The sequence below is a fragment of the Catharus ustulatus genome, chromosome 22, assembly GCF_009819885.2.
Source record: "Catharus ustulatus isolate bCatUst1 chromosome 22, bCatUst1.pri.v2, whole genome shotgun sequence".
NCBI lineage: Eukaryota > Metazoa > Chordata > Aves > Passeriformes > Turdidae > Catharus > Catharus ustulatus.
In genome coordinates, this window is record NC_046242.1 from 4,359,018 (window position 1) to 4,372,118 (window position 13,101).

Below are 13,101 nucleotides of genomic sequence, written 5' to 3' on the forward strand. Positions count from 1 at the left end.
TGCATCCTGCAGGAACTCTGCAGCCCATCCCTCACATCCTGCTCCTCTGGGCAACCAGTGCACCAACAAAAAAACTGCCTTGGTGCCCATAGGCTTGCAAGCTTCATTTAATCTCATTAATTTTTAATAGAAAATTAATATTAAGCCAGCATGCTTCGAACATGGCTTTGCTTGTGCCCAGAAAGACCCTCAGCTCGTGTTTGCTTTGGAGTGTTGGATCCTGCAGGAACAAGACCCTCCTGGAGCAGGGTGGGACTAGGAGCAGAGGGATGCTGTCACCTTCAGCCATTACAGCAGCAGTGCCATGTTCCACCTCGGTGATCACAAGTGTTGGTTGGATTTCAAATCTCTCTCTCCAGAAGGGTGTTGGGTGTGCCAAGCATGGATAAACAGAGAGGAACAGGGCATTTCCAGCTAAAAATGTGCAACAAATATTTGTGTCAGTTCTCACTGCGCTGACCTGACTGGAGTCTGATGGAAAATGACACAGTTGGATATCAATTTTACAAGGACTTCAGTAAATACTAATCTATGCAACTTAGGGGTGATGTTGTGCAGGAAACAGCATATTTTTAATTGCCCTTTTCAACTTTGCTGCAGTTGATGTTCTGCAGCCTCCAGAACAGTAAACTCGAAACAGGAAGGTCGACTTTTGGAGCTGATGGTATCTTTGTCCTTAAGAGAGATTCTGGGAAAGTAAGCTGCATTCCTTAGCTCTTGCAACCCTTTTTAATTGTTTTTTCTCACAACCTTAGCCTGATCTTATCACCTAAGTAATTGTTGCATCATATTTGCTTTATTCTCCCTTCTGGGATGTCAGATAATTGCTTTATACCTTTTAATGGAAAGTGTTTGGGAAGCCTGTTACCTCCGGGACACAGATGAGCAGTGGAGCAACTATTGCAGCAGTTGCATTTATCCCATTTTTCTGAAGCTGGATGAGAATCCAGCAGGAGAAGGGTTGGATGGCTGGCACCTCCTCTAGAATTGAGCAGCAGCCATAAAGTTACTTGGTGTTTTAAACCCCATCATAAAAGTAAAGCTGCCAGCTCTGCTGTGCCTCGTGTTTGGGTGTATCTCATCTGCGGGAATATTCAGCCAGACTTTTCCTTATGAAGTAGTGTTGTAGGGTATTAATTATTCATAGTCAGTTTAATTCTTCTTTCTTGCATATTTAATTGTAATAGCATGCTGTATGTCACAGTGATTTCCCAGAAGAACTGTGCACCAAAGGCAAACCATTCAGGTATATGGTCTTAAATACGTTCGTGCTATATCTTTGTTGTTTAATTTTGGAGCAGAATGGGATATTATCAGATGTTTCTTGCAGGGAAACAATTATGCAAAATCATGATTTCGTTTAATCTTTTCAGCTGAAATTTTTGAGCTGAAATAGCTGGTTTGATTTCCACTGATGACGTTTACGTTGTCTTGCTTATTTTATGAGGAAAAAATGCTTAATGGGAGGGAGGACGTGACTTTTGTTTTCTTCTCTGAAGCAGGGGAGCCTTTATCAAAGACTTTGCAAGTGTCAATCGATTCCTTGCACAAGATGAAGGAAGGGAATAAGATTTTTATTGAGTTTTTTCCAGTGATCAGAATAGCAATGCCAAATGCTTGTGTGATTAAGATTTTTTTAAACAATTTTTTTTAACGACTGGGATGGGCTCTTAGTGCTTGATGTGAGAAAATATTGGAGGCACAGGAACTGCAAATGCATTCACAATTTGATTTGCATTACCCTCCTTCCAGAGCTGTTTCTCGCTTGTAAGACACTTGGTGAAGCCGAATCCCTCGTGTTTGGAGAGCAGGATTGTTCTCAGAGATTTACTGTAGGAGTTTAAACTTCTGAAAAATCTGTTTACAATGTGTCTGAACTGGAGCATAGAGGACACAGTAGAGACTGTTATCTGTTTACTGCTCAGATAAGGAGGTGGAATAGATTGCTGGCCTGTTTCTGAACTCTGCTTAATGAATGGTTGCTAGGCAAATTGCATCTCAATCAGCTTAATCCTCAAGATGTCATTTACAGGTCTGCTCTTTGTGAGGGCCAGAACCGTGCGCTTTCAAACTGCACAGGCCAGAAATTGCTAGCAAAGCAGCTTAGAATAGCTTGTTCAAAAATTCAGTGTACATGTGCTGCTGAGCTGCCCAATTTAAAGTGCCTGTTGTCGCAGGGCCGTCACTGCCTGGCCATGCGCGAGATGAGGCGTGCGGTGATAGACAGGAGGCAGCAGCATCCTTAGCACCGTTTCTGGATCAGCACAGCCCACACCACCACGTTTTGGCACTGGATTAACGTGAAAGAAAGCGTTTCTAAATGGGGACCGCACTGCTGACGTGATGAAAGGTATTTCTGCTTTGGCTGAGTTCGCTCGGAGCCGGGTGTGATGTTGGGATGTGTACGTGGGACATGGTTAACAGGTGGAAATGGGAGGTGGTGTCACCTGGCATGGGACAGGGAACTGGTGCTGGCATTGGTGAGAGAGCTGTAGTCAGGAGAGAGCACAGGCTGGTTTTGTGAAAGCTCCACGCTGCCTCTGGAACATTGGACTTTCTCCCGCGGCGTCAGGCGAGAGCCAATTAATCGCATATGCTGGCATGTGGGATGCCCACATACATTAGGCTCATGGTTTAGTCCAAAGGAAAAAGTTTCCTAATATAGTTAAGCTTTAACAGTCCCTTTGTAGAGAAAGATAACAAGATACTTGCTTTTATTGGTTTCCCATGACAGCGATTAATCTTGTTGCGGGCAGTGCATTGTTCTTTGTATGGCTACACCTTCCTTTCCTTTGAAATACATCCTGTGAGTGCTGTGTGTCATGACACCAAGCATTCTGAAGGCAAACTGGAAAAGGCTGGACTTGTTGAATACAAAAGGAATTTTACAACTGCTCATGGTCACCTTGTGCTGATATGAAATGTCCTTCACATGACACAATTATTAAAAATACAGGTGCGAGCGTCATGAGTGAACTTTGCGGTACTTGCATAGTTGAGATGTGTGCAACCTTTGTGTTATTAAAAAATACTGGGGTTTTTTGAGAAAAGATGGCATTAAAACATAGAGAGCTTCTCCAAATAAAAACATAAATAAAATATTCCACCTCAGTCACAGGCAAAATGACAGTGGTGCTTGCATCTCTACGCTGTGGATGGGAAGAGGGCTGTCGAACAGAAGACTTTGTGATCAGAGAGTGCTTTTCATGCAAATGAAGATTTTATTACGTGCTGCTGAATCAGGGGCTTGTGTAGCGAGAACAGCACAGAAGTGATAAGATCACTTTGTCATAGCTTGAAATTTTGCCCAGCGTGTCTTTCAGATTGCTGAAACGGGCAAGAAACACTCTTGTTAAGGGCACAGCAGTAACTGATACAATATTTGGGGGGTAGGGCTGGTGTTTCGTGGTAGGGTCTGTCTGCAGGGTTCTGCCACGTGTCCACAGCCCTGACTGCAAAGCAAGGAGGAACTGCAACCTGTAGGTCACCCTGTGCAGCAGCAAAATCCTAAAACCTCCTGTTCCTGGTGGAATCCCTGTTCTGCTCTGGGTGAATGGGTACAGAATCTCCTCTCTGTTAGCACTGAGCAGAGCTGTCCATCCTTTTGGCTGGGATAGCCTGTCTGCCCTTCCCCAGGGACTCTGCACATGCCATGGGGCTGGTTTTTAGCTGCAGAAGGCACCCATCCAGATCTGCCTCTGCTGGGTTTTCCTTTTGCATTTGTTAGCTAATACCATCTTCCTGATGTCCTTTCTTTCATGGTTAGAACCGGTTTGGTTTAATGAGGGCTGTTGTTGCCAACAGGGGAGTGGATATGTGTGGTGGAACAGGCATCTAAATCTTCCCCTGCAGATGGGGAGCGCTCAGCATCCTGACATGACCTTGGTGAAAGTTCTCTGGCGTGTTACTTTCCCTCTTTATTTATCTCCTTTGCTGTGTAGCAGCTTTGCTTCCAGGGAAGTGTCTGAGCTATTGGAAATCTGTCCTCTCTTCTCTTCCCCTCTCCAGAGACATTGTCAGCGTAACACCCAAACTACTTAGATTGACGCCTGAATATTCTGCTTTTGCACAATCAGGAGGCATTCAGTGAAAGTAGCAAGGGGAGAAGAAGTTTAAGATTTAGGACTGACATTTTTAGACACTTTCCAATCCATAATTTTGCACAGTCTTGGTGAGGAAGGTCAGAGACTTCCGTCACATGGGATGCCCTTGTGTGTATGTGTTAAGCATCCAAGTGTACAGCACAGGGGAAAAACATTCTTAACAGCCATCAGATTGCAATGTGGAGTTGTTCATATTTCAGATTCTTATCTGAAGAGTCTAGGAACAAAATTCAACCCTGCATGTTCCTGGAGAGTTTCAGAGCAGTAGGATGGAACCTTTTGCCTGTTTTTCTCATGCAAATTATGGTAAGGATTATTCAGTGTTTAAAATCTGGTTTATACTGGCTTCTGAATTTCATTTAAAATAAACATCTGGAGAGCTTTTTGATCTCCTGTGCAAGACTGTTGTCTGCCTGCCTCGTTAAAATGACTTCTGCTTAATTTTTAGTGAAAGGCAAAGACCTAGATGGTTTCAGCCCAGAGGCAATCTAAATACTTCCCCTTCTGCAGTTAGAAATTTCCATGAGCAGCTACTTAAAATCTGTTCTCCTAGGGAATGTGGCAGTGATAGGTATCTGTTTTTTCCATGCTGCAATTTGGGATCTGCAGAGCTGTTACCTGTAGTGCCATTTGTACTTTGCAGAGCTTCATTCTCCTGGTGCCAAGCACGTGCTGGAGCAGATATTCCCTTCAAGAATTTCAGTCTTTGTCCCTTTGCAGCTTGCAGTCCAAAGCCCTCCTTGGGAAGATTGCCACAGTGTGCTGCTATCCCACAGTCAGGGCACTGGAACAGGGAGTCATCAGTGATTTATTCAAGTAGCCATTACATTCGGAGTCTATTTTCTGTGATTTGACAGGAGCTCACTCCTCTGCTCTTCACTGGAGACTGGAAACCTGTGCCCGTGGCGAGGGCTGGGTATGTGCTTCCAGTGGCTTTCTTGGCTTTGAAACAGGTTCCTGTTGCTCTTTGCAGAGCCTGGAGCTCTGTGCAGGCAGTGTCTGCAGAGCTGGAGTGACTTTACCTCTTTGTTTTTTCTCCAGATTCATATCTGTATGAGATCAGCTGGTCCCACATCATGTGTGAAGTAGTTAAATGCTACCCTGCATCTATAAGATGTGATTTTTCTCCCCCTCCTTTCTAGTCTCTTTGATCAAATCAAATAAAAACGCAGTGCTTTCATTTCTAGTTTTATGGTTTCAAAGACAATCTCTTGACGTGCTCGAGCAGTCTGGACCTGAGTCCCTTTTTTCCTTAGTCCAAAGGCTCGCTGTCTTGCGCCTTTCTCTGTATCAGCAGTTGCAATCTGCATTAGCTTTTATCTGCATCAAAAGACAAATGGAAGAGAGCAGGACCCTGCAGGAATGGGAAACAGGCTTACATGTGCAATGGAAATATGTAATCCTTACGTTCAGTGTGCCACATGGAGTATAGACCAGTTTCTGTACTGGAAATCTCTAGCCTATACTCTCAGAAATGGGAGTTTAAATGTTAGGCTTTGAAGGTTGGTTAATCCCCTGCAGTGGTTAATACCAACATAAAATATTCTGTGATGTCAGACTTTTCCTCCTGAATGCTTCTTTTTCCTCTCCTTTTTTTTTCCTTTTTTTTTTCTTTTTTTTTTTTTTTTTTGCCTATGTCAACTATACAAAGCAATGCTCAATTTGAGAAATTAGCATTCAAACACTCTTTAAGCACTTTATTTTTGTCTGCTTTGTGAGCAGCTGAACACATGTCCAGGCTGAAATACTCGGAGCTGCCGCTTCCCGACGCGCGCGTGCCAGGCGTGGGGAGAATTTGGAACTTTGTCCCGTGTCCTCAAGAGGCGCTCCCGATCCCCCATCCTGCAAAAGCACATCTGCACAAATCTCCTGCTCAACTGCATCCCAGGAGGAAAGGATCCCAGTTAAGCCAGACTGAATCATACCCAGGGAGATGAGGGCTCTGGTCGCTGTCATCCCGATCAAAATCCCAGCCGAGTCTGATGGCATTTGGAATGTCGCGCTGCGCATTCCTTTCTCGGAGTGGTGGTGCTTAAAGCAAAGTGTGTTACTTCTCTGCATTAAGGAGTCAGATTCAGCTGTTCAAAGCAAGTTGATAAATTGCTTTTCATTAAGTGTCTGAGCGCCAAGGGGTTCGGTGTGTGTTCCAAGGAAAAAATACATTAATTACAGCTTCTGTAGAGCATTTATCAATCACGTAGTTATAAACACTACTAATGCGGTTAATTGAAGGTAGAAAAATTTACCTTTTTGAATTTGTTGACTGTAGCAATTCGTGGCTGGAAAGACAAATTGGAAATTAAAACCTGGGGATACTTTTAGTGGGGAATGCACAGTGGAGATCAGGGCTGTTGAAGATGGTTACCAGGAGCTCACCTTTGTGCAGGCAGCTTTGTGCTCTGTCTGCTGTTGAGGTGCAGGCTGCAGCAGCAGTGTTTGTTCTCTTCTCCCACACAGCCACATTGTGTTTGCCATGCAAAGGGATCTCCCTGCCTGTGGTACAGTTTCAGTTCCCTCTGTGTCCTGCCCATACAATTTATTTATTGCTCTGTGTGTTGGTATTTTTGGGTATTTTTTATAAAGGAAAAGGCAAGTGCTGAGGAGGAAAGATGCACAAAAGCAAACAAAAACATCCTGTAGTCAGTATAACTTTCTGTGAAGAAAAGGAATCTTTCATGAATATAAACTTCAGGTAAAGGTGGTGTGTTGGCAGCTGCTGAAGGAGTCAGGTGAAATTGTGCTAAAGTGTTTTATCAGGTCTTCAGACAAAAACCTGTGGTGCTTGTGGTGTGCAGAGGCTTTGAAGGCACCTTGCACTTTCGTGTTGCTTTCCCTGTGGCTGTTTTGAACTGCCAGCTGTGCAAAGTGGCCATTTTTCATGCTTCTCAGGAAAGCAGTGAGGATAGCAGAGACTCTTTACCGTAGCTCACAACTAATGTATTTCTTGTCCTTTCTTCTATGGAGTTGTTACGAGGTGGCCTTTGAGTTTCCTGAGAGATTGATAAGGACATTAAGTCTGTGTCAGGACAAGCCAGCAGGACACCAGCACCTTGTTGTGAAGGTTGACAGGAAAACACCATCCCAAGTGTCTGGTCCAGCTCTTTGGTATGCACCTGATGGCTTCTATTTTCTGCTGGTGGGTGTTTTGTACGTGTGTTGCAGCTTCTGTTTGAGGTTCTTAAAATGCTTTTCATCTTTGCAGCTGGCTGCACGGTATCTCCAACTACAGAAGGAGGTCTTATCTTGCCCTTACAAGTGATAAGATGTGTATCCAAGAGGTGATGTGTTCATGGTTCAGCAGGAAGCTCTGTTGCTGTGCACAATCAGACAGAGATCTTCAGTTTTGGATCTTAAAAATGTATTTTTTACTACTGGCTCTGTAAATGGGCTGTTAAAATTTCACCACGTGTGGGACCATAATTCAGTGTCCAGAGAGAGAAATACTAAACCAAACTGTCAGTGTGATTGTACAGGTCAAAATGGTTCACGTGCATGACCAGTGCAAACCAAAATCCAACCTCCCCATGAGCCCATGTTCATACACCACCAGCACACCTGGTCCAAAAGTGAGTCACTTCCTATTTTTATTCCTTTATATACAAGTTCAGTTTTTCTTTTGTTATGAAGTGTAATGCATTCTGCCTCATCTTATTTGCAAATATTTCTCATTTTCAAGTGGATCTATTTTTAAAACAGTACTCAAAACATATTTTTCAATAGCTAACAAATGTCTGCTCTGTTGTTTGTCTGTTGAATAGAGGTAAAATTTGTTCAGAGTTAGCTCTGAATTTATTTTATTTTTTAAATAATCAGCTTGTAATAAACAGGGGAAGATAGCTGCTTTCCTACCCAGGAACTGTCGTAATCCGCAACTTCTAACGATATTTTAGAAGGAAAAACTGTCTTCCTTCTGTCATGTGCAGCCACAAGGATTTCTGTAAGTCATGATTAAGACTTTAATTCAGGGCTTTTACAGAGTAAGTGTGGAGTGAGGGGAGATAATGAAAATGGTGATCTTTATGAAGCAGCCGCAGGAGAGGGAACTGTTTCATGTTTCCTTTCCCCTTTGCCTCTGCAGCTGTTTGCTGTACGTAAGAAAAACTTCCTTTTCAGATCTGGGAAAGCAAGAAAGTCAAGAGGGAGGAATTCTGCCCGAGAGTGGCATGAGGAAGCTCACAATTCTTGCATGTCCTGTGTGGTGAAGTAAAGCCCAGAATTATAACCTTGTGCTTCTCCCACACATGGAACACGTAGGAAAGCTGCACATAACCCGGTTCCTGCTGAGGATGTTGAGGTTATAACTGCAGGCTGTCCCCTATGGGAAAGGGGTCAGTGTGTATTTTGGTTTCTTATCACTTAAAGGCAGAAGGAAGTTGCATAAAGGATGGAGAATGTCTGTTGGTGGGAATGCATGGTACCTCCACTGGGCTGTGTGTGAGCAGCATCCTGTAGTTTGGCAGAGGCTGGGCTGTTCTGGGTTTCCTTTGGATGGGAGTCATCTCAGCTAACCTTAATTTTCCCTCACATTCACATGAGAACAGGCACACTCGTGTCTGTAAGTCTTGTTCCATATTTCAGAGCTGCTCTGATGTTGGAGATGCTGCTCGAGCGTGTAGGGAGAAGTTGGGTTTAGTTTGCCCCGAGGACAATGGGTGCTTTGGAGGAAGAGTGTTTGTTTGTGCCTGACAGTATCTTGTGGAGGAAAATGGGATCTTTTGTGAATGTTACAGCAGTGGGTAGGGAGTCTGTTTTGCATTTTGAAAAGAAAAATGTAAGCCTGATACCCAGGGCAAGTTATTTTGATGACAATGCTGTGTTTACCTGGCCTGTGCTCTTAGCTGCTGTGGTTCAGCTGTAACATCCTTTGCTCTCTCCCCAAATATCCATGGAACCATGTACACCCATGAACATAGCTAGGATACATACAAGCTTGTGGCTTCATCCCTGTTTCCCACCAGTACATAAAAATTTGAAGTTGGAAGTTACCATATAAAAGGAGAAAGAAAATTAAATAAAGGTCAGAGTGCTTTAGCATAGTGAAAATTGAGAGGAGGCAGATACAAAGTTATTCAAATTACTTTTGACTTCAGGCAGGTCGATTTTCCTACTTCTTGCATATGTTCCCGTGGTAAAAGTAGTATCTCACCTGTCTCACAACTGACCACTAGTATTTGTGTTTCAAGCACAGCCAGAAATCCTCATTTGAAGCTTTGGCCAAGCCCTACAATTGCCCTGACTTGTCTTTTCTACATCTTTCCTTCACCTCGGGAGTGGCCTGCAACACCTGGCAAGACCTACTTTACTCCTGTGTTGTCTGTCAGCTCCTGCCACATTGCAGAATGCAGAGTTAAATCTAAAAATACTCTTAAAAAGAGGTGAGGGCTTTGAGCAAAGTAAAGTAAGCCACTGATTTGGGTCATGAAAGGGAATTGATGCCACTGGTTCTTTGTTGCAGCTTTCTTGAGCTAAGTTCTGTTCTGAGTGAAGGTGCAGAGGAGCAGGACAAAGTGGTGCTCAGGATGGGGGAAAGGTGATCTGTGTCCATTTGTCCCCAGGAGACTGACCTTGTAAGCCTGATGTGAGAAGTCAAAGTGGTGTTAAATGCTCTGCAGTTTCGTTTGTCTTCACAGTCTTCAGTGGAAAAACTTCAGGTAGAAAACTGTCACCTACTGCTGTCCTTTAAACAAGGAGTGACCGTGGCATCAGGTGATTAAATGCTTCATTCAAAATTATGTCAGGAACCTGTGGTGAGCCAGATACTTCCCTCCATCTCTCCTGTCATAGACTAGTGCATCATCAGGAGACCACTGTTCTACCATAAATATCGTCAAAAAACCTGAAGCCAAGTGTAAAAGGAGTCGTGTGCAATTTTTGCCTGTGTCAGAGGGGTTATGTGGCTTCAGTAATGTTTGTTAAGTGCTTTGATATGCTTTGGTGAAGGGCAGAGTGTTAATAATTAAAATTGTAAAGAAGTTCTGGAGTAGCATGGGGTTTGACGATCTCTTTCTGGTCTGTTAGTTAACAAAAATGCAAAATATAAATGGACAAATCAGCAGGAATTGAGTTGAACGCTCCCTTCCCCCAGCCACCTGCATGGGCTGAGCACAGAAAGCAGCTAATTGTCTGCTCTGCTTGCAGAGATGAAAGAAGCTGGTCCTACAACAGGAAAGGCTATTGAACTGCATGAAGGTGGTAAATTATCAGCACTGAAAACCTTTTGAGTCAGTATCTTTACGTGCTCAAAAAAGTACATTATTTGTACTGGTATTGACAGCGTTCAGGGGCTGATAAACCCAGCATCTGGTGACGTGTATCTTATGTTTCAGTGCCTGTAATTAAGAGGTGTATAAAACTGAAGTTTGTTTTTTGAAACTCTGCACATCACCCTGTTTGGGTGTAGTGGAAGGGTGTGTTTGGGGGCCCTCATAATGGCTTTATCTTGGCCCAGCTAACGAGCTGTTTGCAGAACTGCTCTGATTTGCAGTGGGCAGACTGTGAAGCAGCCTCGTGTTTGTCCATTTTCCTGCTAGCAGTTCCATTTGCAGAGTGCAGGCAGGAGCAGGCTTCTTGCCAGCAACAGCTTCATTCAGATTAGGGCTTTAGTTCAATTATGTCCAATTAACTTTTATTGCAGATAGCAGTGATAATTACTTGCAAGTCAATTTTTTGGCTGTGGTTATCCCAAGGCTAAAGTCTGAGCTTGATGGATTTTAATAACTGAAGTGACGTATAGCTTTTCCTCTTTTTTTCTTTCTTCTTCAGGCCTCAATTAGATGAAAGGTCAGAAGCTATGTAAAAATCCATCTTACAATTAAAGCCAACTGTTCTACTCCTCAGCAGATGCATAGTACTGTGTTTTAAAATAATCTCTTGGGACAGACCTAAAAAAAGGCTTTTTAAACTCTAAGATCATAACCTTGAGCTGGCTGCTGCTTTATCTGAGGATTGAATTTGATGGAGCTGATGTAACACGTGGCAGTACCTGAAGCTGAGAGACGCCTCCTTGGCTTTTTTTAGTGCACTGCATCCTGTTCCAAATTGCTCACCTAGAAGCCTTCAGTAGTAGCCCTTGGGCATGAGGAGTGTGATATGAACAATATTCCATTTAAGTGCTGTTATCCCAAAGCTGCTTCCTGTTCTTCCCTGTTGGGCGTTGCCATCCCAGCTCAGACAGAGGAACAGAGCTGTGCTGTGGCAGCATTTAAATTCTCTCTGCCTTCCCCACCAAACCAATTTTGTTGCCTGAGTAACATTATAAATGGAGGTCAGCCTAAAAGGTGACGTGGTTTACAAGCAAAATCATAGTTAATTAAATGGCAAGAAGCAAAAATTGATTTTGATTGAAACTGTTGCAAGGGCTCCACAAAAGGTCCACCTGAATGCAGAAAGCCAAAGGTCCTGTGCTGGCAGGTGCTGACAGTGCACTCCCCGTGCTACAAAAGGCCACTTTTATTGTTCAGTTTCCTATTTATTTATCCCCAAGTCCGCTGGATGCTATTGTGATTTATTGCCATTTCAGAGGGCAACTTCTCTGCCCACTGTTTTTCAGTTTTCCATTTATAAAGCATTAAGAGGATGTGATACCAGCCGGTGATGAATACAGTGCTGGTTTGGTAATTTTCTTCCAGGAAACGCTAAGATTTATCTCTGGCTCTTCAGCAGTCCTGGGAAAGGGCCATTCTGGTAAGTGCCCAAGAATAAAGGGCAGTTTTAGAGCTGGAAAAAGACAGGAAGCCTGCAGGATGGGTCTAGACACTGTCAAGCAAAGCATGGCTGCCTGGAAGGAGTTGTATTGAATGCTGAGGTTGGCAGGGGGGTTCAATGTCTGGCCTTGACATGAACAAGCCTTTGAAACTTCTACATTTTAGGTTACTTCGGGAGAAGGAAAAGGAATTATTCTCCTTGGTGTTGAGCAGCCTGCCAGGGGGTAAATGAGACACTGAGTTTCCCTCGGAGCATGAAAATTGGCCGGGATTCAATTACGTTTCCTGGCAAGCTCTTGCAGACATTTGTACCAAAGAAACTTCACAGCCCCGGTTAGTTTTTGTTGTTGCCTGCAGCATTGATGTGTTCTGAACTTGGCATGTGCTGCGTGCGCTCGGGGGGCTGCCGTGAATCCTGCCCATGGCTCTGGAACTTCACGGTGGATACGAAACTTCATGGAACTGCCCTGTGGCTAAAGAGCAGAGGAGAAGCAAAGCATAGCAGCCACAAGCCTTTAACAACCCTCACACAGAGGCTTTTGGGACCCCAGGGTGCTGGAAACTTGGAATAGTTTGGAGCTTTCTTTTTTTTTATGTGTGGGTGGATGCTCCCGCTTCCTCCTGGCCCCGGGGTTTGTGAACAAGCCTGCAGTTAATCGTGGAATTTCAAACATGCCTGTTTACTTTCAGGAACCTAACTTTAGACTTCACTGACATGCTTTCCTCTAAACCAGCTCAATTTCCCATGTTTTAGTGGCCAGGGGTGGTTTGTGGGGAATTGTTTGCTTTGTGTTCTCACCCTGTAAGGCCTCTCAGGAACTTCAGAGATTGGTGTATCTAAAAACTTGGCAGTACCTGTATATGTGGTCCATTTATGTGATGATAGAACTATGTTAGAAATTTCCTGTACCTAGGTTCTTTATACCTAAGTTTTACTCTAGGTTGTAAAAGTACCCCCTGGTGTGAGAAGCATGGAGGGAATAAATACTAAAGGTTGACTATAACTCAGAAAATGATACATTTTTAAGTTAAGAAAGACAGTATTGTGGTAAGTTCTGCTGGAACTGATTCCTAGCTCTGCAGGGGTGTCCCTGGGCAGTGGGTGGATGTGAGTTCTTCCATCCTGGTGAGCCTTGTGGTGACAGAGGAAACAGTGCTGCCTGGACCAGAAAACATCCTGATATGCAAGTAAGGCTGAATGTAATAGTCGTTGTGAAGATGTGCCAATTACCCCCAAATCCCAAGCACTGCAAATCCCTCTTAAGCTTAACATGCTTTGATTTAATTATTAATAA

The 13,101-nt window shown here is 43.7% G+C and overlaps 1 protein-coding gene across 4 annotated transcripts in view; it reads left to right on the forward strand.

Annotated features, from left to right (window-relative positions):
* Nucleotides 1–13,101, forward strand: part of FAM222B (family with sequence similarity 222 member B) — a 33,795-nt gene that overhangs the window by 8,766 nt on the left and 11,928 nt on the right. Inside the window, exon 1 of one of the 4 annotated variants that reach the window (XM_033078316.2) lies at nucleotides 2,249–2,350. The exons of 2 other annotated variants lie outside the window; for them this stretch is intronic. In XM_033078316.2, the coding sequence (XP_032934207.1) occupies nucleotides 2,344–2,350 (7 nt within the window). In that variant the 5' untranslated portion in view covers nucleotides 2,249–2,343. Of the gene's footprint in view, nucleotides 1–2,248; nucleotides 2,351–13,101 lie in introns of those variants that run through there. One more of the 4 variants, XM_033078315.2, reaches the window with a different exon arrangement.